The 26,307-nt window shown below is 46.4% G+C and overlaps 1 protein-coding gene across 4 annotated transcripts in view; it reads left to right on the top strand.

Moving 5' to 3' along the window:
- Nucleotides 1–26,307, top strand: part of LOC123998057 (rho guanine nucleotide exchange factor 1-like) — a 56,371-nt gene that overhangs the window by 10,812 nt on the left and 19,252 nt on the right. The window contains exons 2-15 of one of the 4 annotated variants that reach the window (XM_046302893.1): nucleotides 8,940–9,025; nucleotides 9,918–10,031; nucleotides 10,491–10,589; nucleotides 13,138–13,180; nucleotides 13,289–13,394; nucleotides 13,625–13,765; nucleotides 15,432–15,461; nucleotides 18,112–18,220; nucleotides 18,364–18,454; nucleotides 18,865–18,897; nucleotides 20,071–20,280; nucleotides 20,389–20,530; nucleotides 21,650–21,661; nucleotides 23,279–23,431. In XM_046302893.1, coding sequence (XP_046158849.1) covers nucleotides 8,975–9,025; nucleotides 9,918–10,031; nucleotides 10,491–10,589; nucleotides 13,138–13,180; nucleotides 13,289–13,394; nucleotides 13,625–13,765; nucleotides 15,432–15,461; nucleotides 18,112–18,220; nucleotides 18,364–18,454; nucleotides 18,865–18,897; nucleotides 20,071–20,280; nucleotides 20,389–20,530; nucleotides 21,650–21,661; nucleotides 23,279–23,431 — 1,334 coding nt within the window. In that variant the 5' untranslated portion in view covers nucleotides 8,940–8,974. The remainder of the gene's footprint in view (nucleotides 1–8,939; nucleotides 9,026–9,917; nucleotides 10,032–10,490; nucleotides 10,590–13,137; nucleotides 13,181–13,288; nucleotides 13,395–13,624; nucleotides 13,766–15,431; nucleotides 15,462–18,111; nucleotides 18,221–18,363; nucleotides 18,455–18,864; nucleotides 18,898–20,070; nucleotides 20,281–20,388; nucleotides 20,531–21,649; nucleotides 21,662–23,278; nucleotides 23,432–26,307) is intronic. The other 3 variants (XM_046302895.1, XM_046302894.1, XM_046302896.1) reach the window with 3 other exon arrangements.

Here is a 26,307-nt window from a genome sequence, read left to right as displayed (position 1 = left end):
AGCTGATGATAATGCGAGTGTAGTGAAATGCTTGTGCTTCTAGTTCCGACAGTGCCGTAATATCTAACAAATAATCTAACAATTTCACAACTACCTAATACACACATCTAAAGGGGTGGAATAAAAATATGTACATATGTATATATGGATGAGCGATGGCAGAGCGGCATAGGAAAGATGCAGTAGATGGTATAGAATACGGTATTAACATATGAGATGAGTAATGTAGGATATGTAGATGTTATTTAAAGTGACTAGTGATACCTTTTATTAAATCCATGTATTCAATTTATTTAAGTGGCCAGAGATTTGTCTGTATGTAGGCAGCAGCCTCTATGTTAGTGATGGCTGTTTAACAGTCTGATGGCCTTGATATAGAAGCTGTTTTTCAGTCTCTCGATGCACCTGTACTGACCTCGCCTTCTGGATGAGAGCGGGGTGAACAGGCAGTGGCTCGGGTGTTGTTGTCCTTGATGATCTTTTTGGCCTTCCTGTAGGTGCTGTAGGTGTCCTGGAGGGCAGGTAGTTTGCCCCCGGTGATGCGTTGTGCAGACCTCACTACCCTCAGGAGAGCCTTGCAGTTGAGGGCGGGGCAGTTGCCGTACCAGGCGGTGATGCAGCCTGACAGGATGCTCTTAATTGTGCATCTGTACAAGTTTGAGGGTTTTAGGTGACAAGCCACATTTGTTCAGCCTCCTGAGGTTGAAGAGGCGCTGCTTTCTTCACCACGCTGTTTGTGTGGGTGGACAACTTCAGTTTGTCAGTAATGTGTACGCTGAGGAACTTTAAACTTTCTACCTTCTACACTACTTTCCTGTGGATGGGGGGATGCACAGGGGGACTGGACACAAATGCTTTGTTTGTAAATTATGTCTGAGTGTTGGAGCATGCCCCTGGCTATCCGTCAATAAAACATTAATTTTTTTAATGAATGGAAGGAATTTTTGATACTTAAGTATATTTCAAACCAAATACTTTTAGACCTTTTACTCAAGTAGTATTTTACTGGGTGACTTTGACTTGTCATTTTCTATTTTCTATTATCTTTACTTTCATGTTTGACAATTGAGTACTTTTCCCACCACTGCACAAGGGTCTGTCTAAGGCTTCATCCCTCTGAAGGGTTGTGCCAGTCGGCTCTGTTGGCATTATCATAACTCCAGCCGTCTGTGATGCTCTACTCTTACTGGGTATTGGCAGGCACCATACAACTAGAATTTCTATGATCCTTCCTATTACGATTGGCTCACACAAACTGCAATGGGACTGTCATTGAAGAAGCTTGATTGACCGGTATCAGCCCCTCCCACTGTGGTATGGACAGTGAAGAAGCTCACAGTGGGGTGAAGTCATCGTTTGTCCCCTCAGTGTCCTGCGTTCTTATTGGTTGTGTAAATGGTGACACGGTGGGTGTTTGTTTGCTCAAACGGTTACACAATGGGGATTGTGGTCTTGGTGCTAGAGCTGGTGTAACAGTGACTCAGTGGTTATTAATACAACTCTCACAGTGACCTGCCTGGTGGAACTAAGAAATGCTGTAAAACAAAACATGTTGAATAACCATACAATATGAATGAGTTTCAAGTGAAAAATGGAGATGGGAGTTGTAACAGGTGCTTTATAATACACACATACAGAGGCACATGTGCCTGATAGCTATCAATAGAATGATGCCAGCTGACACCTATTGAGTTATAATAACATGCTGAGTTATTGTTGGAATGTGCCGAGAGGGAGAGGTGCAGGGGAGTGTGGGAGGAGTAGCACAGCTGCCTCCTCAGGAGCTCCAGGGCTCTCCTACTCTTCTGGGCCACATCCCAAAAATGGCCTGAATCAACTTCCCCTCCTTGTCTCCTTTCCTCACCAAGTCATGTCTCAATAGTCTGTAATAGATTCTCACCCTTTCCTCACTGTCAGAACAGCCCCATCCAGCCCTTTTCATGTGTCTCGACGAGAAGGGAAGGGCAAGAGACTGGTGTAGTCTGGTGCCATGCTGTGGAATGTTCAGTATGTCAGGAGAGGAGAGTAAAAGGGACCCTCTCACATAGACCCTCTCAGATTTAAGCTATAATATCCCAACACTGTCTGTAACAGCAGACTCTCCATGTTTGCACTATAGTGGGGGATACTACTTCATGTGACATCATTTCATAGTTGCAGCAGTGCATTCAGCCTCTGTGGTAGCCATGGTGATGTAACTGTACGGTTGGGCTACTGCAGCGGTGTTACTTTACATGCCACCTCGTTCCCAGGCTAATTCCACATAGCATTGGGCAGAAGCGTGTGGTGAACAAGATTACTGTAAGTGCAGCCAGGGCATTGGTTGATTCAGGCTACTAACAGTGATGGTTATGTGTGGTGCTGAGGGGAAGGTGTGTGGGATTATTTCACCCTACTCTGCGTGTGTTTGTGCACATTTGTGCATTCCACTCAGTTTCCTGGTTTACTTACTTGACTGGCCACTCTTCATAGCCTGCTTCCTCTCTAGGTTTCTTCCTAGGTTCTGGCCTTTCTAGTGAGTTTTTCCTAGCCACTGTGCTTCTACACCTGCATTGCATGGTGGTTGGGGTTTTAGGCTGGGTTTCTGTACAGAACTTTGACATCATGTAAGAAGGGCTTTATAAATACATTTGATTGACTTACCTCTACACATGACTGAATGTCCACATGTTCTCTCCTCCTCCAACTCCATTTTTCCATCTCTCTCCTTCTTGACCTCTAAAGCCTCTTTGAACTCATACCAGCAACACCAATTCTCCTTACAAGACAATGTGCTATTTTAGTCTCTACCTAACCTCACTCTCAAACCCAACACACATTTGCTACTATCGCGCCTCACGTCACATCTAGATACGCTGCATCGTTTCTACACTGCACTCTTTCTACACTGCACTCTTTCTACACTGCACTCTTTCTACACTGCACTCTTTCTACAATTTGTTTTACATTTTCACAGGCCCACACCCACCCGCTCACATCCTTATTCACACACAGGCCTTTCTAAGATCTTCTCAGTAGTGATTTGACTCAGGGCTGGACAATGGTGCTGTTGTGACTGTCAGGGTGCTTCCCAGTGGCTTCTAGGAGCCTGACTTACTATGGCCTGGAGGATGAATGCATGGCGGGGGTCCACTCCTGTGACTTACAGGCAATTGCACAGTAATGGAATTATGCTGAGAGACTCATTTTTCACTTAAAAATGTATGGCAAACAAAAACAATTGATTTCAAATTTTAATAAACCATACAGCTCTATGCACAATGACTACTTTCAACAATTGACACAATAAAACATTTTTTTATGCCTCCTGGTGAAAACTGTGCAGATACAAAGTTTGGTAACAGAATTACAGTAAAATCTCCCTTAGTTGTGTTATTTTACCAAACTTTGTATCTGCACAGTTTTTCCTCTAAATGTGTTTTTGCACAATTGTATGTGTAAACTGTTAAAAGCAGTCCTTGTGCGTTGAGTTGTACGGTTGGTTAAGCTTTGAAATCAATGTTTTTTGATAGCCCTAGCCCCTACCCCTTCTGTGTTTGGAGATCTGATGTTGTGTTGGGTATGTGTAAGCAAAATGGTAATCTGGCTCTACTTTCGAAATGGGTTTAGGTTCTGAGCTTCTGCCAGATTGCTTAGACTACATCAATTCAAATCAGATTTTATTGGTCACATACACACATTTATCAGATGTTATTGCGGGTGTACCGTATTCCATTCCTACAGTCTACAGCTGAAGGTGTAACCTAGGGTCTAAGGGTAGAGTTCAAGGGTTGGGGTTGTTCCTGGACAGGCCTAGCTGTCACTGACTGTCATGAGTTCTCCCTCAGGGCATTATTGGCTCAGGCTTAGTTAAACTTTGTTGAATGCTCAGCTGTAAACTGGGTTTTGGCAAGGCATGTCCAACTGTTTCCCCTGGGTTAAAATATTTATCCCTCTCTCTAACTCCCTCCAAGCTACGATCCCAAATCTAAATGTTTCAGAGGAGCCTGGAGGAAGAGGAATTTGTGATTTGCAGAAAGCACCTTGATTCTACTTAATTAGTCAAACACTCCAGGATTTTAATGGCACTAGATATTTAGCCATTCTCCAAAAATTGATTGGAGAATTCAAATTGGCCCCTATATTTTCTTGCAGTCAATTGCGTCAGTAATGACCTGTCGTGATAAGCAAGCAAAGGCCCTAACCAGAGTTTACCCCCCCCTCCCTAACCAGAGTTTACCCCCTCCCTAACCAGAGTTTAGCCCCCTCCCTAACCAGAGTTTAGCCCCCTCCCTAACCAGAGTTTAGCCCCCTCCCTAACCAGAGTTTAGCCCCCTCCCTAACCAGAGTTTAGCCCCCTCCCTAACCAGAGTTTACCCCCTCCCGAACCCTCCCTAACCAGAGTTTACCCCCTCCCTAACCCTCCCTAACCAGAGTTTACCCCCTCCCCCCTCCCTAACCAGAGTTTACCCCCTCCTTAACCAGAGTTTACCCCCCTCCTTAACCAGAGTTTACCCCCCTCCCTAACCAGAGTTTACCCCCCTCCCTAACCAGAGTTTACCCCCTAACCAGAGTTTACCCCCCTAACCAGAGTTTACCCCCCTAACCAGAGTTTACCCCCTAACCAGAGTTTACCCCCCTAACCAGAGTTTACCCCCCTAACCAGAGTTTACCCCCCTAACCAGAGTTTACCCCCCTAACCAGAGTTTACCCCCCTCCCTAACCAGAGTTTACCCCCTAACCAGAGTTTACCCCCCTCCCTAACCAGAGTTTACCCCCCTCCCTAACCAGAGTTTACCCCCCTCCCTCCCTAACCAGAGTTTACCCCCCTCCCTAACCAGAGTTTACCCCCTCCCTAACCAGAGTTTACCCCCCCTCCCTAACCAGAGTTTACCCCCCTCCCTAACCAGAGTTTACCCCCCTCCCTAACCAGAGTTTACCCCCCTCCCTAACCAGAGTTTACCCCCTCCCTAAACAGTCCCTACCCCCTCCCTAAACAGTCCCTACCCCCTCCCTAAACAGTCCCTACCCCCTCCCTGCCCAGAGTTTACCCCCTCCCTGCCCAGAGTTTACCCCCTCCCTGCCCAGAGTTTACCCCCTCCCTGCCCAGAGTTTACCCCCTCCCTAAATAGTCCCTACCCCCTCCCTAACCAGAGTTTACCCCCCTCCCTGCCCAGAGTTTACCCCCTCCCTGCCCAGAGTTTACCCCCTCCCTAACCAGAGTTTACCCCCTCCCTAAACAGTCCCTAAACAGAGTTTACCCCCTCCCTGCCCAGAGTTTACCCCCCTCCCTGCCCAGAGTTTACCCCCTCCCTGCCCAGAGTTTACCCCCTCCCTGCCCCAGAGTTTACCCCCTCCCTAAACAGTCCCTAAACAGAGTTTACCCCCCTCCCTAAACAGTCCTAAACAGAGTTTACCCCCTCCCTGCCCAGAGTTTACCCCCTCCCTGCCCAGAGTTTACCCCCCTCCCTGCCCAGAGTTTACCCCCTCCCTGCCCAGAGTTTACCCCCCTCCCTGCCCAGAGTTTACCCCCCTCCCTGCCCAGAGTTTACCCCCTCCCTGCCCAGAGTTTACCCCCCTCCCTAATCAGAGTTTACCCCCCTCCCTAACCAGAGTTTACCCCCCTCCCTAACCAGAGTTTACCCCCCTAACCAGAGTTTACCCCCTCCCTAACCAGAGTTTACCCCCCTCCCTAACCAGAGTTTACCCCCTCCCTAACCAGAGTTTACCCCCCTCCCTAACCAGAGTTTACCCCCCCCCCCTAACCAGAGTTTACCCCCCTCCCTAACCAGAGTTTACCCCCTCCCTAACCAGAGTTTACCCCCCTCCCTAACCAGAGTTTACCCCCCCTCCCTAACCAGAGTTTACCCCCCCCCTCCCTAACCAGAGTTTACCCCCCCCCCCCTAACCAGAGTTTACCCCCCCTCCCTAACCAGAGTTTACCCCCCCCCCTAAACAGAGTTTACCCCCCTCCCTAAACAGAGTCCCTACCCCCTCCCTAAACAGAGTTTACCCCCTCCCTAAACAGAGTTTACCCCCCTCCCTAAACAGTCCCTACCCCCCTCCCTCCCAAACAGTCCCTACCCCCTCCCTAAACAGTCCCTACCCCCTCCCTGCCCAGAGTTTACCCCCCTCCCTGCCCAGAGTTTACCCCCTCCCTGCCCAGAGTTTACCCCCTCCCTGCCCAAACAGTCCCTACCCCCTCCCTGCCCAGAGTTTACCCCCTCCCTGCCCAGAGTTTACCCCCTCCCTAACCAGAGTTTACCCCCTCCCTAACCAGAGTTTACCCCCTCCCTAACCAGAGTTTACCCCCTCCCTAAACAGTCCCTAAACAGAGTTTACCCCCTCCCTAAACAGAGTTTACCCCCCTCACTAAACAGAGTTTACCCACCCTCCCTAAACAGAGTTTACCCCCTCCCTAACCAGAGTTTACCCCCCCCTCCCAAACAGTCCCTAAACAGAGTTTACCCCCCTCCCTAAACAGTCCCAGAGTTTACCCCCTCCCTGCCCAGAGTTTACCCCCTCCCTGCCCAGAGTTTACCCCCTCCCTGCCCAGAGTTTACCCCCCCTCCCTAATCAGAGTTTACCCCCCCCCCCCCTCCCCAACCAGAGTTTACCCCCCTCCCCAACCAGAGTTTACCCCCCCTCCCTAACCAGAGTTTACCCCCCTCCCTAACCAGAGTTTACCCCCTCCCTAACCAGAGTTTACCCCCCTCCCTAACCAGAGTTTACCCCCTCCCTAACCAGAGTTTACCCCCTCCCTAACCAGAGTTTACCCCCCTCCCTAACCAGAGTTTACCCCCCACCCTCCCTAACCAGAGTTTACCCCCTCCCCCCATCCTAACCAGTGTAAATAAAATGTAATTTTCACATACACAGGATAGGTGCCCCCCCCCTTAAAGAAGCTCTTACCATATACTCTATCCGAACACTCTAATCGTAGTTGACTCCCCCCAACTCCTTGCTTTGGACCTTTGGCATATCTGATTCGAATCAGTTATTTTTCCTGAAATTTCAAAAGCCTATTTCAAGCCACATTTCAAACCACCTTCATTCTTGTCTGAACAGTCAAATCTGATTTATTTGCCCTCAAGTGGTTTTTAGATTGTTATTTGACATATCTTGACAGTTTGACAAAGAACATGTCAACTAACTAGCTTGTTAATTGTTTACAAATAAATTAAAGAATGTGCTAGAAAGTTAACAGCTAACCAGCTAGTTAGTAACCAGCTAGTTAGTTGACTGCTGTGGCCAGCCAAAAAGGACTTGTTTTGAAAGCTGGACCATCTTATCCTTTGAGGGCTTAAGTGTTCTTACACTATGATTCTGAACACTCAAAGCAACTGGGAAACGTCCATGGCAAGCATTATTGTCACCTTGACTTGCAACATAACTTCTGAGTGATAGGAACCACGAGCACCACCACCAATCAGAGTACACCCACAGATAGAACAATGAGACAGGTATTTCAGCGGATGTATAAATGTGAAGCATCCACTTGGCGTTTCAACTCACTACCAAATATGGCAGTGAGAGGAAGCCCAGTGGCCGGCAGTGGGAGAAGGTGGAACGAGATGGATTTTGGCTGACATTCTGCAAATTTTCTCATTGATTGAACCTTTGATTTCAATAGTTTTCTGTTCCCAAAACTATAATCTTTTGCAAACAGTGGACTAAGTTTTCTAGACTTTACCCTTTGCTAAAGTTGCCAAAAAAATGGCATTGTTTAGAACAAGTGAAAAGGTGAATTGAGTTATTGCACACTTCAGACTAGGCGTTCCGTAACGGAAATATGCAAATGTATGCTAGAACAAGCTAATAAGATCTTGCTAGCTTGTGCTTGGCTCTGCCCACCTCCTTGCTTGTTCTGCCCACTATGACTCATTTGTTTCCATTTGAAATGACAGGCTCTGGTCTATCTTGGTTTAGTTATAAATATCTTTGCTACACCACTGCCACACACCAGTGGTTACTATGACAACTAGCTTGGCCATGTCAGCAAATGACTGCTGTCTGAACACGCATCTGATTTGGTCACTTGTAACTTGCTGTTTGGACAGTCAGTATTCTAAAATGGATTTGAGCATTAAGGCCTGCAGTGTGAACAAGGCTTTAGTAGTGTGATTATGGGGTCCTATAGACTAGGCCAGGGGGACGGCAACCCTGTTCCTGGAGGGCCGCAGGTACTACAGGATTTTGTCCCAACTAGGCACCACACCTGACCAACAGACCTAATTGAGCAGTTCAGTGATTGTCTAAAATCAACACACCTGGTCTTCCAGGTTAAACTAAAACAAGACCAGGGTTGTCTAACCTATATATATATTTCCTCCCTCATCTTCTTGTGGGTGAGGCTGAGGTCTGTGTGGGTTGACTTTCGTAGTGTCACTCAGCACGTTGTGATGGTGTCATATGATGTAATGTCCTCTCTCTCTCTTTTCTGTCTCCTCATGGTGCCAAAAATCCACATAGCAATAAATTGTCTGAATTGATGTGATAACAATAAATATAACTATAAGTTTTTATAATATTAATGTGATTGGTATGGTCGGCGTCCGTTAATTCTCGGTTTATTTACCCAATCATGTTGTCTCTAGGGGGGAGCGTTTGGGGCTCAGTGGTCTAACTGTGTCTCTGTCTGTAGGGGGAGCGTTTGGGGCTCAGTGGTCTAACTGTGTCTCTGTAGGGGGGAGCGTTTTGGGCTCAGTGGTCTAACTGTGTCTCTGTCTGTAGGGGGAGCGTTTGGGGCTCAGTGGTCTAACTGTGTCTCTGTCTGTAGGGGGAGAGTTTTGGGCTCAGTGGTCTAACTGTGTCTCTGTCTGTAGGGGGAGCGTTTGGGGCTCAGTGGTCTAACTGTGTCTCTGTAGGGGGGAGCGTTTTGGGCTCAGTGGTCTAACTGTGTCTCTGTCTGTAGGGGGAGCGTTTGGGGCTCAGTGGTCTAACTGTGTCTCTGTCTGTAGGGGGAGAGTTTGGGGCTCAGTGGTCTAACCCAGCCATGAGCATCATCGGGGCCGAGGATGAGGACTTTGAGAATGATCTGGACCCCGTGAGTAACTTCCTGGTGACAATGAACTGTAGCGAACAATAGACTGATGAATGATCATATCTGTTCTGATCTTTCTCTCTAACCCTCTCACATACTCTATTCTCTACACTTCTCCTCATTCTGTCTCTCTAATCTGTCCCCCTCACATACTCCATTCTCTACCCTTCTCCTACTCATTCCCTGTCTCTCTAATCTGTCCGCCCCCTCACATACTCTATTCTCTACCCTTCTCCTCCTCATTCCCCGTCTCTCTAATCTGTCCCCCTCACATACTCTATTCACTACCCTTCTCCTCCTCATTCCCCGTCTCTCTAATCTGTCCCCCTCACATACTCCATTCACTACCCTTCTCCTCCTCATTCCCCGTCTCTCTAATCTGTCCCCCTCACATACTCTATTCTCTACCCTTCTCCTCCTCATTCCCTGTCTATCTAATCTGTCCCCCTCACATACTCCATTCACTACCCTTCTCCTCCTCATTCCCCGTCTCTCTAATCTGTCCCCCTCACATACTCTATTCTCTACCCTTCTCCTCCTCATTCCCTGTCTCTCTAATATGTCCCCCTCACATACTCTATTCTCTACCCTTCTCCTCCTCATTCTCTTGTCTATCTAATCTGTCCCCCTCACATACTCCATTCTCTACCCTTCTCCTCTTCATTCTCTGTCTATTTAATACTCCATACTCCATTCTCTACCCTTCTCCTCTTCATTCTCTGTCTATCTAATACTCCATACTCCATTCTCTACCCATCATTCTCTGTCTACCAATGTCCTCTATCTAATCTGTCATTCACTCTGTACCTTCTCCTTCTTCCCTCCTATATTCCTCGCCTCTCCCTTAGTATATCTACTGTTTCTAACCCCCCCCCCCTCTCTCTGTCCATCCCAGACGGTGGATGACCACAGCAGTCACTTCACCAGTATAGAGCTAGTGAAGAGTCGGCCAACCCACCTGCTGGTCTTCCTTCAGCACGTCATCCTGCAGTTCGACTGCTCCTCCTTGGTGAGAACTACTGTGTGTGTGTGTATGGTGATGTATTTTCTGGTGTGGGTGTTTATGTCCATGTTAGTGTGTGATGACTGTCTGTCTGCTCCATGTGTAGCTCTCTTTCTGTGCATCTCTAGTGATATTAAGCATGCCTCTCTCCCTTTTATTCTGCATGCAGACACCGTGATCCACCCAGGTACCGTTACCCCTTCACAGCCCAGACAGGCTCCCTCTCCTCACCCCTCTCCCAAACCTCCTACCTCCCCCTACCTGTCCCTGCAGCTAGTGATGCACATGTATTTTAATACACACCAGACTGTCTATCCTCCACATTCTCACAATGTGCTGTAGAAAGTCTGCATACGGCCGCGCAAACGACCTAAAAGTGTTATAGAAAATGGTTTGTGTGTGTGGTACTTACATCTTTTAGCTCCCTTCCTCATTTTTATCTTTCTTGTTCTCTCTCCCTCCCAGTTGTGTTACCTCCATGCTGACCTCTTCAAGAACCTCAGTACCAAAGAGACCAAAAAGCAGTTTGTGGAGTTCTACAACAGCTTCCTAGACAAGAGCGCTGTAAGTGCAAGAAACACAGGGAGCTAGGAAGCGAGTGTAGAGCCCAGAGCCAGAATGGCACGTCACTGTTCTGTACCGTACTTCCTCTGCTTTCTTGGTACTGGCCGTTTGTCCAGCTGTACCCTCTGTACCCCTCTTCCTCTCGCCCTGTGTGTGTGTGTGTCTCTCCCTCTACTCAGTGTGTCACACTTTCTCACGCTGACAAACGACTTCCCTTTCAGGTCGTGGGAATGACCTTTGTTTTACACTCCCTCTCTATTCTAAAAGGATACGTTTAGTGAAAGTTCATTGGAACATTCAGAGGTAGAGAGAGACTCATGGAGTAGATATTGTACTTTTGTTTTCAAATTTTCCTCTTGCCTGCATTTTGTTTTATTGGTATTCAAGTGACATCTGGTGGTGACTGTGGTGTACTGCATTGTTTGAGATCTCTATACTTTATTTATTTGATTTATTTTACCTTTATTTAACTAGGTAGGCTCGTTGAGAACAAGTTCTCATTTGCAACTGCGACTTGACCAAGATAAAGCAAAGCAGTTCGACACATACAACAACAGAGTTACACATGGAGTAAACAAACATACAATCAATAATACAATAGAAAAGTCGATATACAGCATGTGCAAATGAGGTAGGATAAGAGAGTTAAGGTAATGAATAGGCCATGGTGGCAAAGTAATTACAATATAGCAGTTAAACACTGGAATGGTAGGATGTGCAGAAGATGGATGGGCAAGTTGAGATACTGGGGTGTAAAGAAGCAAGATAAATTAATACAGTATGGGGATGTGGAAGATTGGATGGGCTATGTACAGGTGCAAGTGATCTGTGAGTTGCTCTGACAGCTGGTGCTTAAAGCTAGTGAGGGAGGTAAGAGTCTCCAGATTCAGAGATTTTTTTCAGTTCGTTCCAGTCATTGGCAGCAGAGAACTGGAAGGCGAGGCGGCCAAAGGAAGAATTGGCTTTGGGGGTGACCGGTGAGATATACCTGCAGGAGCACGTGCTACGGGTGGGTGCTGCTATGGTGACCAGTGAGCTGAGATTAGTTGGGGCTTTACCTAGCAGAGACTTGTAGATGACCTGGAGCCAGTGGGTTTGGCGACGAGTATGAAGTGAGGGCCAGCCAATTAAATCATACAGGTTGCAGTGGTGGGTAGTATATGGGGCTTTCGTGACAAAACGGATGGCACTGTGATAGACTGCATACAATTTGTTGAATAGAGTTGGAGGCTATTTTGTAAATGACATCGCCGAAGTTGAGGATCGGTAGGATAGTCAGTTTTACAAGGGTATGTTTGGCAGCAGGAGTGAAGGATGCTTTGTTGCGAAATAGGAAGCCAATTCTAGATTTAATTTTCGATTGGGGATGTTTAATGTGAGTCTGGAAGGAGAGTTTACAGTCTAACCAGGCACCATGCAATTAGTTTTACTTGTATTTAAGAGCAGTTGGAGGCCACGGAAGGAGAGTTGTATGGCATTGAAGCTCATTTGGAGGTTAGTTAACACTATAACACTCTGTATACAGAGAAGAGAGTCGGCCCAAGAATTGAACCTTGTGGCACCCCCATAGAGACTGCCAGAGGTCCGGCCCTCCGATTTGACATACTGAACTCTATCGGAGAAGTAGTTGGTGAACCTACCGGGGCAATCATTGAGAAACCAAGGCTGTTGAGTCTGCCAATAAGAATGTTGTGATTGACAGTGTCAAAAGCCTTAGCCAGGTCGATGAATATGGCTGTACAGTAATGTCTCTTATCGATGGTGGTTATATCGTTTGGGACCTTGAGCGTGGCTAAGATGCACCCATGACCAGCTCTGAAACCAGATTGCATAGTGGAGAAGGTACGGTGAGATTCCAAATGGTCGGTAATCTGTTTGTTAACTTGGCTTTCAAAGACTGATGGCTTGGGTGTTAAGCATGTCCCAGTTTAGATCACCTAGCAGCATGAGCTCAGAAGATAGATGCTGGGCAATCAATTCACATATGGTGTCCAGGGCACAGCTGGGGGTAGAGGGTTGTCTATAGCAAGCGGCAACGGTGAGAGACTTGTTTCTGGAAAGGTGAATGTTTAGGAGTAGAAACTCGAGTTGTTTTGGTACAGACCTGGATAGTAAGACAGAACTCTGCAGGCTATATCTGCAGTAGATTGCAACACTGCCCCCTTTAGCAGTTCGATCTTGGCGGAAAATGTTATAGTTGGGGATGGACATTTCAGGGGTTTTGGTGGTTTTCCTAAGCCAGGATTCAGCCACGGCTAAGACATCGGGGTTGGCAGAGTGTGCTAAAGCAGCGAATAAAGCAAATTTAGGGAGGAGGCTTCTAATGTTAATATGCATGAAACCAAAGCTTTTACAGTTACAGAAGTCAACAAATGAGAGCACCTGGGGAGTAGGAGTGGAGCTAGGCACTGCAGGACCTGGATTAACCTCTACATCACCAGAGGAACAGAGGAGAACATACAAATGTTGTTGTAGAAGTCAGTGTGATGCATATTATTATTATGTCAAATTAAAATGTTCTCTCCCTCCTCCTCTTCAACCCACACAGATTCTCAGAGTGCAAATCCCTCACAATGTATCGTTTGAGTTGGGTAAGCCCTCCTACGATCGTTCTCTTATGATTTGAGATAATGCAGCCACCACTGGTCTATTCAGCATTATCTGGATAAAGCATGGTGTGTATGTAATCTCTCTCTCAGACCGTACCAGACCAGACCTGCTCAGTGAGGAGCAGCAGAAGAAGTTTGTCCAGGATGTCCAGTTGGCTCAAGCCCCAGAGGTGCTGCGACAGCTGGAAGACTTTAGGTGACACACCCACATCCATTGAACCAGCAGTGACCTGGTCAAAACCTATTGACTCATCAGTGATAACATTGGCTTAAAATAGTTTCTGCCCTAAACACAAACTTTCTTGTTGCTCCCCATACACACGTGTGTACCAACTAGCCCTCAGAGATAATGTCAGACTGATGACAGTTATACAGTGTGAGATGTAAATCCTTAAAGGGATACTTCCTGCCTTGCCTCCCTCCCAGGCAGAAGAGGATGATGGGTATGACCCCTAACGCGGCAGAGCTGCTGGAGGTGGAGTCTCACTACCCCACCGATCGTATCCCCATGGAGATGAAGGAGAAGGCTGTGGCAGAGACCCTGCTGGACAAAATGTCTGAGATCCAGTGAGTAGACTGCTGGGGTGGATTATTGACTGTCGTAATGCAGTACTACATAACGTATAGCTTTTATGTAACTTCATAGATAAAGGTACAGTCTAATTAGCTAAGTTAAACCTCTCATGGCTTCGTTTGGGGGCAAGTTTAATTTGAATTCAATTAAATGCTGTGTAGTATCATCATGACATCACAGGCCTCTAGACATCACAGTTCCAGTCCCTCAGCGGACATTTCTAGAATATGGTGCAGAAATACACACATTGACACAACCAGTTCAACACACAGGGACCACTAGGGGGATAGATGGATGATTAAAGACATGGAGGAGAGAGAGGGATTTGGGGAGAAAAGAAAGAGGGACAACAGTGATTGGAACAGAGGGGGTGAAAGGGAGGTGGAGGAGAGGAAGCAGAGGGAGAAGGAGAGAGTCAGCAGTGCCACGTTGGCAGGAAGGCTCTCCCCTGGCATGCTGCCAACCGGAGGGAGGGAGGGAGGGAGGGGGAGGGAGGGAGAGTAGGGGCAGTGTAGTCCGTTCATCTACCTCTGACCCAGTGGCCAGACACAATGAATTAACACTGGAACAAGTGAGGAGGAGAGCAGGAGACAAGCTCTTTAATCTGCAGTGTGAAGAGAGAGGATGAAAGAGTGACTATAAGAGAGAGACAAACAAAGAGAAAGGGGATATGCCCAATGCATAGGTCCCTTTTTTCTGGTTACTACTGTATTGTCAGTGGAGGAAGTATGAAAAGCTTGTCAGCAGGCAGTGTCAAACACATCATAAACTTACTGACTCACAATCAACACTCTCTGTCTCCTAACTACAGAAGAGTTATTCATTTATTCGGCCCATTTAGATTCACTTCCACAATCCTCATCTCTCCTCCACAATCCCACACCCGCCCTCGTTCTGTCGCCACCCCGTCTCTCCCCCTCTCGCCGCTAGAACATGGTGACCTCACCACCTCTGTCTCCTATTGGTCAGTCAGTGGAATGGAGGGATGGGGCATCCTGATTGGCTTGAGGAATCCTGGGGAAACCCCTCCCCTCCCTTTATGTTAATAGAAAAGAGAAACAGTAGGATCTCATTTCCATATTCTTGCCTGCTTGTTGCATCAGACTAAAACACAGTTAAATAGCCATTTCCGGTGTCCTGGAGCATTGTTAGATTTTCCAGCCCACCCTGCAGACAACTCCCAGAGAGCAGCTGTGCATTGACTTCACACTTATCTTTTGCAGATAGTTAGACAGCTGATACCTTGCCTTGTGAAGAAATGCAGATTGGATAGATTTGTACAGATTAGAGTTTTGCAGTGTTTTAGTTTAAAAACAATTGTCAATAGTTTCTTGTGCATTGTTTTGGGTGCAGCTTTTAATGCATCTCTTATTGTTTTAGACTGTTTTATTTTTTCCCTTTTTTTGTTGGAAAGATCAGAATATGTTCAGTAGCTTCTGCTCTGAATACAATATCACTGCAGTCAGATTTGAGTTGGATCAGGAGAAGCTTAGCCGTTTCAGATTCCACCGTCCCAAAACAGAGTTAAGAATCAGTCGAGAAAGAGCGAGGGAAAATGCCACTTAATCGACTGCGGCGGTAAGTCTACAGACTTGGCAATGTCTGCACTTATCTCTCTCTCTCTATCTCTTTAATATCTATTCATCTCCTCTCTTTCAGTCCCTCCATCGTCGCAGACGAGGAGAAATGGTGAGTTCTGTGTTTCGCGGTGCTGTGTGTCTGAACCACTTCTGTCAATGTGTGAATGCATGCTAGACATGCTTTGTCCAGCTCCCTGCTTAGATTCCATACATACATGCCTTATATTTATTTTAGCTTCCTCCTCAATTAGTTTGTTTTGCTCTATAGTTGTACGTTGTGCAGACTTCAGTCCTGTAGTTGTACGTTGTGCAGACTGCTGTCCTGTAGTTGTACTTTGTGCAGACTGCTGTCCTGTAGTTGTATGTTGTGCAGACTACTGTCCTATACGTTGTGCAGACTACTTACATTTAACATTTACATTTAAGTCATTTAGCAGACGCTCTTATCCAGAGCGACTTACAAATTGGTGCATTCACCTTATGACATCCAGTGGAACAACCACTTTACAATAGTGCATCTAAATATTTTAAGGGGGGGGAGGGGGGGTGAGAAGGATTATTTTATCCTATCCTAGGTATTCCTTAAAGAGGTGGGGTTTCAGGTGTCTCCGGAAGGTGGTGATTGACTCCGCTGTCCTGTACGTTGTGCAGACTACTGTCCTATACGTTGTGCAGACTGCTGTCCTGTACGTTGTGCAGACTACTGTCCTGTACGTTGTGCAGACTGCTGTCCTGTACGTTGTGCAGACTGCTGTCCTGTACGTTGTGCAGACTGCTGTCCTGTACGTTGTGCAGACTGCTGTCCTGTACGTTGTGCAGACTGCTGTCCTGTATGTTGTGCAGACTGCTGTCCTATACGTTGTGCAGACTGCTGTCCTGTACGTTGTGCAGACTGCTGTCCTGTACGTTGTGCAGACTGCTGTCCTGTACGTTGTGCAGACTGCTGTCCTGTACGTTGTGCAGACTGCTGTCCTATAGTTGCATTACTTTGCCATAAATGGCATTCTGTAGCTGATGTAGACTGACTTGGGTTATGGTCTTATGGCCTCAGTTTGAAAAGCTCTTGCATTTTCTCCCTCAAGCTCCTCTTTCTAATCCTCCTTTCCTCTCTGGTAAACTACCAACTCTCCACCCAGCATCACCCCAGCCTTTCTCATATTCCAACCCCAGCCTTTCTCATATTCCAACCCCAGCCTTTCTCATATTCCAACCCCAGCCTTTCTCATATTCCAACCCCAGCCTTTCTCATATTCCAACCCCAGCCTTTCTCATATTCCAACCCCAGCCTTTCTCATATTCCAACCCCAGCCTTTCTCATATTCCAACCCCAGCCTTTCTCATATTCCAACCCCAGCCTTTCTCATATTCCAACCCCAGCCTTTCTCATATTCCAACCCCAGCCTTTCTCATATTCCAACCCCAGCCTTTCTCATATTCCAACCCAGCCTTTCTCATATTCCAACCCCAGCCTTTCTCATATTCCAACCCCAGCCTTTCTCATATTCCAACCCCAGCCCTTCTCATATTCCAACCCCAGCCCTTTTCTCATCTCAACCCCAGCCCTTTTCTCTTCTCAACCCCAGCCCTTTTCTCTTCTCAACCCCAGGCCTTTTCTCTTCTCAACCCCAGCCCTTTTCTCTTCTCAACCCCAGCCCTTTTCTCATCTCAACCCCAGCCCTTTTCTCTTCTCAACCCCAGGCCTTTTCTCTTCTCAACCCCAGCCCTTTTCTCTTCTCAACCCCAGGCCTTTTCTCTCTTCAGCCCTTTTCTCTTCTCAACCCCAGCCCTTTTCTCTTCTCAACCCCAGCCCTTTTCTCTTCTCAACCCCAGCCCTTTTCTCATCTCAACCCCAGCCCTTTTCTCTTCTCAACCCCAGCCCTTTTCTCTTCTCAACCCCAAGCCTTTTCTCTTCTCAACCCCAAGCCTTTTCTCTTCTCAACCCCAGCCCTTTTCTCATCTCAACCCCAGCCCTTTTCTCTTCTCAACCCCAGCCCTTTTCTCTTCTCAACCCCAAGCCTTTTCTCATCTCAACCCCAGCCCTTTTCTCATCTCAACCCCAGCCCTTTTCTCTTCTCAACCCCAAGCCTTTTCTCATCTCAACCCCAGGCCTTTTCTCATCTCAACCCCAGCCCTTTTCTCATCTCAACCCCAGCCCTTTTCTCATCTCAACCCCAGCCCTTTTCTCTTCTCAACCCCAAGCCTTTTCTCTTCTCAACCCCAAGCCTTTTCTCTTCTCAACCCCAGCCCTTTTCTCATCTCAACCCCAGCCCTTTTCTCTTCTCAACCCCAAGCCTTTTCTCATCTCAACCCCAGCCCTTTTCTCATCTCAACCCCAGCCCTTTTCTCTTCTCAACCCCAGCCCTTTTCTCTTCTCAACCCCAGCCCTTTTCTCTTCTCAACCCCAAGCCTTTTCTCATCTCAACCCCAGCCCTTTTCTCATCTCAACCCCAGCCCTTTTCTCATCTCAACCCCTTTTCTCATCTCAACCCCTTTTCTCATCTCAACCCCTTTTCTCATCTCAACCCCTTTTCTCATCTCAACCCCTTTTCTCATCCCAACCCCAGCCCTTTTCTCATCTCATCCCCAGCCCTACTCTGTCTCTTTCACGCCCATTATTTTTATTTACAGCTCATGCTAGCATCCTCTGTAATAGTGTATCATTACTGTTTCTATTGCAATGCCAATAAATATGCATTTATACAGTATGTACTTTCATACTTTCATGACCACTAACTTTTTTAATCTCTCTCGTCCTCCAGTTCGTCGATTTTTGCAGCAGTGGCCTTCTACATGAAGCACCTAGGAGTGAAGTCCAGAGTAGCTGACAGTAAGAAGTCCAGAGGGTTCTTCAGGAGACCCCTTGGGAAGGTGAGTCTGTCTGTCTGTCTGTCTGGTTGGCAGCTAGCTGGACTCCACAGTCCCCAGTCCATCCCACACACCAACCTATCCAGTATTATTGGACTGTTCTTGTCATAATGCGCTCTTTCTTTGTTTCTCTTCCTCCCTCTCAGAATAAGAAGAGTGAGGAGTCCACTAAATCTAAACCGAAGGGGGGTTTTCCCAACATCCTCAGCGCCGCCGGTGGCTGGATTGCTGGCAGCAGTACGTACCAGTAGTGTCATAATATGAGATGAGATTGTACTTTATCAATACCCAAGGGGAAATTAGTTTGTCTTCCTTACATCGTTAAAAAACAATACATACTGTATGCACTACTAAATACATACTGTATGCACTACTAAATACATACTGTATGCACTACTAAATACATACTGTATGCACTACTAAATACATACTGTATACACTATTAAATACATACTGTATGCACTACTAAATACACACTGCATACAGAGAAACAGAATGGATGACATATAGTATAAGCTATGTCAGGTGTTTGATTATCGATCACCATCTAAAAGTGGGTCTACCAGAATGACCGTAGTGCCTGTATAAGACAATGTCTTTGTAGAAATAAAAAGAACCCGTTGTCTTGCCCTGTGTTCTTCTTTCAGCTGAGGTCAAACTTCCTAAAGTGGAGGCTGAAGGTACCACCGTCTGGCTCTCATCTCCTCTTCCCCACCCCTTTATCTCTAGAATGGTTTAGTCCTTACTAATCAACCCCAATGCATGTTTGCATGTACCAAATCAAACCTGGAAGGGGATCTGAGGGGAATGCGGAGCTTTTGATTTGTTGACTTACTGTTTTGCGTCTAGGTGTATATTATATGGCATGATCTGTAATCACTGGTGTTTTGATAGTTGGACTCACCACACACGCTACAGCTGGGACGAAGAAACAAACATCTGTGATTTTGCTAAACAATGTTCCTGTAGATTGTTCTCTAAACCGTTGTTTGGTCAACGGTAATAGCCTATGTATTAAGTTGATTCCTGCAGAAATGTGACGTTTGGTGCAACTTTGAAATTTGCTGTTTGGAGAAACGCAGATAACCATCAGAATCTGACATGAAATTGGTAAAACTGTGAGCTCTTGTTCTACATCAAGTAGCCTCGGTCTAGTGCTGGAAAGTTGTTGTATGATGTTAGCCTACATTTACTGATCAATGAATCAAATAGCCTACTTGTCTATATAGCAACAATATCACTAGCTAAGTGTTTTGAGTTCCAACTGCCATCTGTTGACTTTCTTGGCACTGGAAATCAATAGTCAAAAGCCCTCCCGCTAATGTAAAGTAGCCTAACTGTCCCTTTAAAACGTTTAGTTTTATTGTTGTAGGCTATTTATTGTTATCGAGCAAAATAGTTACATTCATCACATTATCACTTTTTGTCCATCTCGCCCAGCTCTAGCACCTCCCCCAAACATGATTTATTGCTGATTTATCATTATTCAAACAATTGGTCAATGTATCACAACATGGATTTTTGTCCATCTCGCCCAGCACACACACACACACACACACACACACACACACACACACACACACACACACACACACACACACACACACACACACACACACACACACACACACACACACACACACACACACACACACACACACACACACCCTGAGAATGATTAACCCTCCTCTCTCACCACAGATCCACTGATTACCCTATACTCATCCTGTCTGTCTCTGTTTCTCTCTCATAGTCTCTCATAGAAATGACTCTTGACTGTTTTGACTCTTTTTTTTCTCCTCAATGTCATCCCTTTTACCATCTCTCGCTCTCTCTCTTGCTCTCTCTCTCAGTGGATAAAGAGAAGGTGAATCAGGAGCGTAAGGTTTCCAGCGGCCTCGCTCTCTCTCGAGGCTCCTCCGCCCCTGATGCTGCTCCTCCAGCATTAAACAGGAAGTCTGTTTCCACAGGATCCTCCCCCCATCAGGGTTTGGAGGTCAGCGAGGGATCAGGAGTTCACATCAGTGTGACCTCCAGCCCAGACTTCTCCCACAACGAGATAGGTAAGGCTGATTGGACGGATACATGGTAGCATAGCACCACCCAACCTAACTTAGGGTGTAGTCAGTGAGGTGAATCTGAAATGTGTGTTTCCTTTGCTCCTCTCCCAGGTCTGTTCAGCAGCCGTTCGGACCCCCATTTGGTGGCGGAGGGGGGTGAGCTGTCCCCCGGGGGGATGGCAGGGGGGCTGGCTGTATGGGAGCCCCCCTCACCCAATGAACACCCCCTGGAGGAAAACCTGGACAAAGACAGGTGAGGAAAAAATAGAGGAAGAGAGGTAAAAAAAAAAATGGAGTAGATGAGATGTATAAAACCAAAGACCAACATAGACCCAACACCTTTCGGGAAGATGTTGAACATAGTCAAACAGTTTAAAAAGGTTAGGGGTCAGTGGCTATGCTAAGGCCGAGGAAGCGTGGTAAAACTCCCTCAGTCTCTCCGTCCGTTCCTGCTGTGTACTGTGCTGCCTAGCCTACCTACCACACCTTAACCCTGCCCTGCCAGAGCAACTCCATGTAGCGAACATCACTAAGACCCACCCAGCATTTGGATATGGACCCTTACTGGGGCTACAGGGACCTGGTCTTCCCCTCCAGCCCCCAACCCTTCCTCCTCCCTTCTCCTCTACCACAAATCTCTTGTTTTGTTTACCTGTTCTCCACTTTCTCTCTGTGTGTGTCCATCATTTTTCCTGTTTGTGTTTGCTCCTCTTCCAAAGCACCACTGCTGTCTCCTTGTTTGTGCGATGCTGACTCTGCTCAGTTGTTCAGAGCAAGTTAAGTGTATAATAGTTAACATTGTACTGTAGTGTGTCATCTTGTCTGTGTGTCTGCAGGCTAGACTCAAGTACCAGAGCTGGGGAAAGCTGGTATAACGTTATGTTGTCTGGGGTTGTACGTCTGTCTGATTTGGGCATTCATTGTGCTATATTTGGTTTGTACAGCATTGTTTCTCTACAGGCTTAAGTTCATTAAGTTGACTTTTACTGTGCTTCAGTCGTGCGGTCCAGCTTTAGATTTGTCTGCTGTCGGCTTTATCCCAGTCCTACTGTAGGTGAAGCAGTGAGGTCTGGTTCACTTTCATGTCTGTTGCTTGCAGAAGGCATCAGTGTGTGTGGTTCTATAGGGTTTCGCTATGTTCTGTTGTCCAGTCTTCACAGGGCTTCATGTGGTACCATGTTCAGGACAGCAGACGTCTTGTGTTTGTGGGTGTGCTTTGCTTTCTGTGGTTTTACAGTGCGTTCAGTGCTGCTAGGCTCTGTCCGTGTGCTGCAGCGGTTGATGGGGAGAGTTGGAGGTTTGTAGAAAGGGGGTGTGTTACTGTTGAATGGTTGTGGTGGTTATGTAACTGTCCTGTCCCGTGTTTTTACAGACGCAAGACAAGGTGGGTTTCTACTTCTCTGCGACAGGGATACGGACACGCACTGGGCCTCATATTGATAACACAGTCCATCCTGCATTACCACACACACACACACACACACACACACACACACACACACACACACACACACACACACACACACACACACACACACACACACACACACACACACACACACACACACACACACACACACACACACTGCATGGCTAAGTATTGTTTATCCTGTACCTTGGACTGACGTGAGTGGGCTGTGATGTTATAATATAATAGTCTTCTTGTCAGTGTGTGTGTGAGATTGGAGGGTTGAGAAGCCCAATTGATTGCCATTTAACACTGCGTAATTGAAAGGCCTTGGTACACAGACACACTGAGATGTTACTAAGGACCGCTTTCTTAACTTATAGTGTTGAGGTAGATGGGCTTCCAATGTGTTTCTAATAGGGCTAGTCATTAAGCAGTAACCCAGGACTGTGTGGAGTGTCTCTGCTTCCAATGTGTTCTAATAGGGCTAGTCATTAAGCAGTAACCCAGGACTGTGTGGAGTGTCTCTGCTTCCAATGTGTTCTGATAGGGCTAGTCATTAAGCAGTAACCCAGGACTGTGTGGAGTGTCTCTGCTTCCAATGTGTTCTGATAGGGCTAGTCATTAAGCAGTAACCCAGGACTGTGTGGAGTGTCTCTGCTTCCAATGTGTTCTGATAGGGCTAGTCATTAAGCAGTAACCCAGGACTGTGTGGAGTGTCTCTGCTTCCAATGTGTTCTGATAGGGCTAGTCATTAAGCAGTAACCCAGGACTGTGTGGAGTGTCTCTGCTTCCAATGTGTTCTAATAGGGCTAGTCATTAAGCAGTAACCCAGGACTGTGTGGAGTGTCTCTGCTTACAATGTGTTTCTGATAGGGCTAGTCATTAAGCAGTAACCCAGGACTGTGTGGAGTGTCTCTGCTTCCAATGTGTTCTAATAGGGCTAGTCATTAAGCAGTAACCCAGGACTGTGTGGAGTGTCTCTGCTTCCAATGTGTTTCTGATAGGGCTAGTCATTAAGCAGTAACCCAGGACTGTGTGGTGTGTCTCTGCTTCCAATGTCTTTCTGATAGGGCTAGTCATTAAGCAGTAACCCAGGACTGTGTGGAGTGTCTCTGCTTCCAATGTGTTCTAATAGGGCTAGTCATTAAGCAGTAACCCAGGACTGTGTGGAGTGTCTCTGCTTCCAATGTGTTCTAATAGGGCTAGTCATTAAGCAGTAACCCAGGACTGTGTGGTGTCTCTATGCTCCTGAGTCTAACCATCCATTCTCTGTCACATCTCTTGTGTGCTTTTCTTTTGATCCTCTACATTTCTTTGACATCACATTGACTTCCTCTGTAATGGTTCTCCTGCTTGGATCCACTTTATCCTAATATCTCCCCTGTCTTTGTTGTTCCACTCCGTACTCTTTGGTTTGGTCTTTTGGACCATTTCCTTGTGGTTCCTGTACTCCTCACTCTGTCTGTCTCTCTACTTCCTCCCCTGCCTTCCTCCTTATACTACCATCCTCCTTGTATTTTTCCCACCCACTGGCCCTCCTCTCGCTCTCCTCTCTCCCTTCGATGTGCTCTCCCCTTCCTTCCTCCCCAGGCGTGTGGGACGCAGTGAGAGTGCTCGTGTGGACAGACATTCCTCCCGTCGCCGTGGCTCCTCCCGGGCCAAACAGTCGCGTTCCCGTAGCGACGTGGACCTGCAAGCCGCCGCCACGGCAGCACACTCCTCCCCGACCTCTCCCCATCCCTCGTAAGGCAGACCCCTATCCCCCTTCTCTCATGGGTCGAGAGAGGAGCACAGCCACAGACTGACATAGTGAAAGGCTGACTAACAGACTATACTAAATGATAGACAGACTGACTGACTATAGTAACTGATGGACAGGCAGACTGACTGACTGATTATAGAAACTGATGGACAGGCTGACTGACTGATTATAGTAACTGATGGACAGACTGACTGACTGCTTATAGTAACTGATGGACAGGCAGGCTGACTGACTGATTATAGTAACTGATGGACAGGCAGGCTGACTGACTGATTATAGTAACTGATGGACAGGCAGGCTGACTGACTGATTATAGTAACTGATGGACAGGCAGACTGACTGACTGATTATAGTAACTGATGGACAGGCAGGCTGACTGACTGATTATAGTAACTGATGGACAGGCAGGCTGACTGACTGATTATAGTAACTGATGGACAGGCAGGCTGACTGACTGATTATAGTAACTGATGGACAGGCAGGCTGACTGACTGATTATAGTAACTGATGGACAGGCAGGCTGACTGACTGATTATAGTAACTGATGGACAGGCAGACTGACTGACTGATTATAGTAACTGATGGACAGGCAGGCTGACTGACTGATTATAGTAACTGATGGACAGGCAGGCTGACTGACTGATTATAGTAACTGATGGACAGGCAGACTGACTGATTATAGTAACTGATGGACAGGCAGACTGACTGATTATAGTAACTGATGGACAGGCTGACTGACTGACTGATTATAGTAACTGATGGACAGGCTGATAGACTGACTGATTATAGTAACTGATGGACAGGCTGACTGACTGACTGATTATAGTAACTGATGGACAGGCTGACTGACTGACTGATTATAGTAACTGATGGACAGGCTGATAGACTGACTGATTATAGTAACTGATGGACAGGCTGATAGACTGACTGATTATAGTAACTGATGGACAGACTGACTGACTGATTATAGTAACTGATGGACAGGCTGATAGACTGACTGATTATAGTAACTGATGGACAGGCTGATAGACTGACTGATTATAGTAACTGATGGACAGGCTGATAGACTGACTGATTATAGTAACTGATGGACAGGCTGATAGACTGACTGATTATAGTAACTGATGGACAGGCTGATAGACTGACTGATTATAGTAACTGATGGACAGGCTGATAGACTGACTGATTATAGTAACTGATGGACAGGCTGATAGACTGTAGTAGCTGATGGACAGGCTGATAGACTGTAGTAACTGATGGACAGACTGACTGACTGTAGTAACTGATGGACAGACTGACTGACTATAGTAACTGATGGACAGACTGACTGACTATAGTAACTGATGGACAGACTGACTGACTATAGTAACTGATGGACAGGCTGACTGACTATAGTAACTGATGGACAGACTGACTGACTATAGTAACTGATGGACAGGCTGATAGACCGACTGATTATAGTAACTGATGGACAGGCTGACTGACTATAGTAACTGATGGACAGGCTGACTGATTATAGTAACTGATGGACAGGCTGACTGACTGATTATAGTAACTGATGGACAGGCTGACTGACTGATTATAGTAACTGATGGACAGACTGACTGACTGATTATAGTAACTGATGGACAGGCTGACTGACTGATTATAGTAACTGATGGACAGGCTGATAGACTGACTGATTATAGTAACTGATGGACAGGCTGATAGACTGACTGATTATAGTAACTGATGGACAGACTGACTGACTGATTATAGTAACTGATGGACAGGCTGATAGACTGACTGATTATAGTAACTGATGGACAGGCTGATAGACTGACTGATTATAGTAACTGATGGACAGGCTGATAGACTGACTGATTATAGTAACTGATGGACAGGCTGACTGACTGACTGATTATAGTAACTGATGGACAGGCTGATAGACTGACTGATTATAGTAACTGATGGACAGGCTGATAGACTGACTGATTATAGTAACTGATGGACAGACTGACTGACTGATTATAGTAACTGATGGACAGGCTGATAGACTGACTGATTATAGTAACTGATGGACAGGCTGAAAGACTGACTGATTGTAGTAACTGATGGACAGACTGACTGACTGATTATAGTAACTGATGGACAGGCTGATAGACTGACTGATTATAGTAACTGATGGACAGGCTGATAGACTGACTGATTATAGTAACTGATGGACAGGCTGATAGACTGACTGACTGTAGTAACTGATGGACAGACTGACTGACTGTAGTAACTGATGGACAGACTGACTGACTATAGTAACTGATGGACAGATTGACTGACTATAGTAACTGATGGACAGGCTGACTGACTATAGTAACTGATGGACAGGCTGACTGACTATAGTAACTGATGGACAGGCTGACTGACTATAGTAACTGATGGACAGGCTGACTGACTATAGTAACTGATGGACAGACTGACTGACTATAGTAACTGATGGACAGGCTGATAGACTGACTGATTATAGTAATTGATGGACAGGCTGACTGACTATAGTAACTGATGGACAGGCTGACTGACTGATTATAGTAACTGATGGACAGACTGACTGACTGATTATAGTAACTGATAGACAGGCTGACTGACTGACTGATTATAGTAACTGATGGACAGGCTGACTGACTGATTATAGTAACTGATGGACAGGCAGATTGACTGTAGTAACTGATAGACAGGCTGACTGACTATAGTAACTGATGGACAGGCTGATAGACTGACTGATTATAGTAACTGATGGACAGGCTGATAGACTGACTGATTATAGTAACTGATGGACAGGCTGACTGACTGACTGATTATAGTAACTGATGGACAGGCTGACTGA

The sequence above is a fragment of the Oncorhynchus gorbuscha genome, linkage group LG15 (genome assembly GCF_021184085.1).
Source record: "Oncorhynchus gorbuscha isolate QuinsamMale2020 ecotype Even-year linkage group LG15, OgorEven_v1.0, whole genome shotgun sequence".
Classification (NCBI taxonomy): Eukaryota; Metazoa; Chordata; class Actinopteri; order Salmoniformes; family Salmonidae; genus Oncorhynchus; species Oncorhynchus gorbuscha.
The sequence above is the reverse complement of the archived record's forward strand: the minus strand, read 5'-3'. Positions and strand labels throughout refer to the sequence as shown.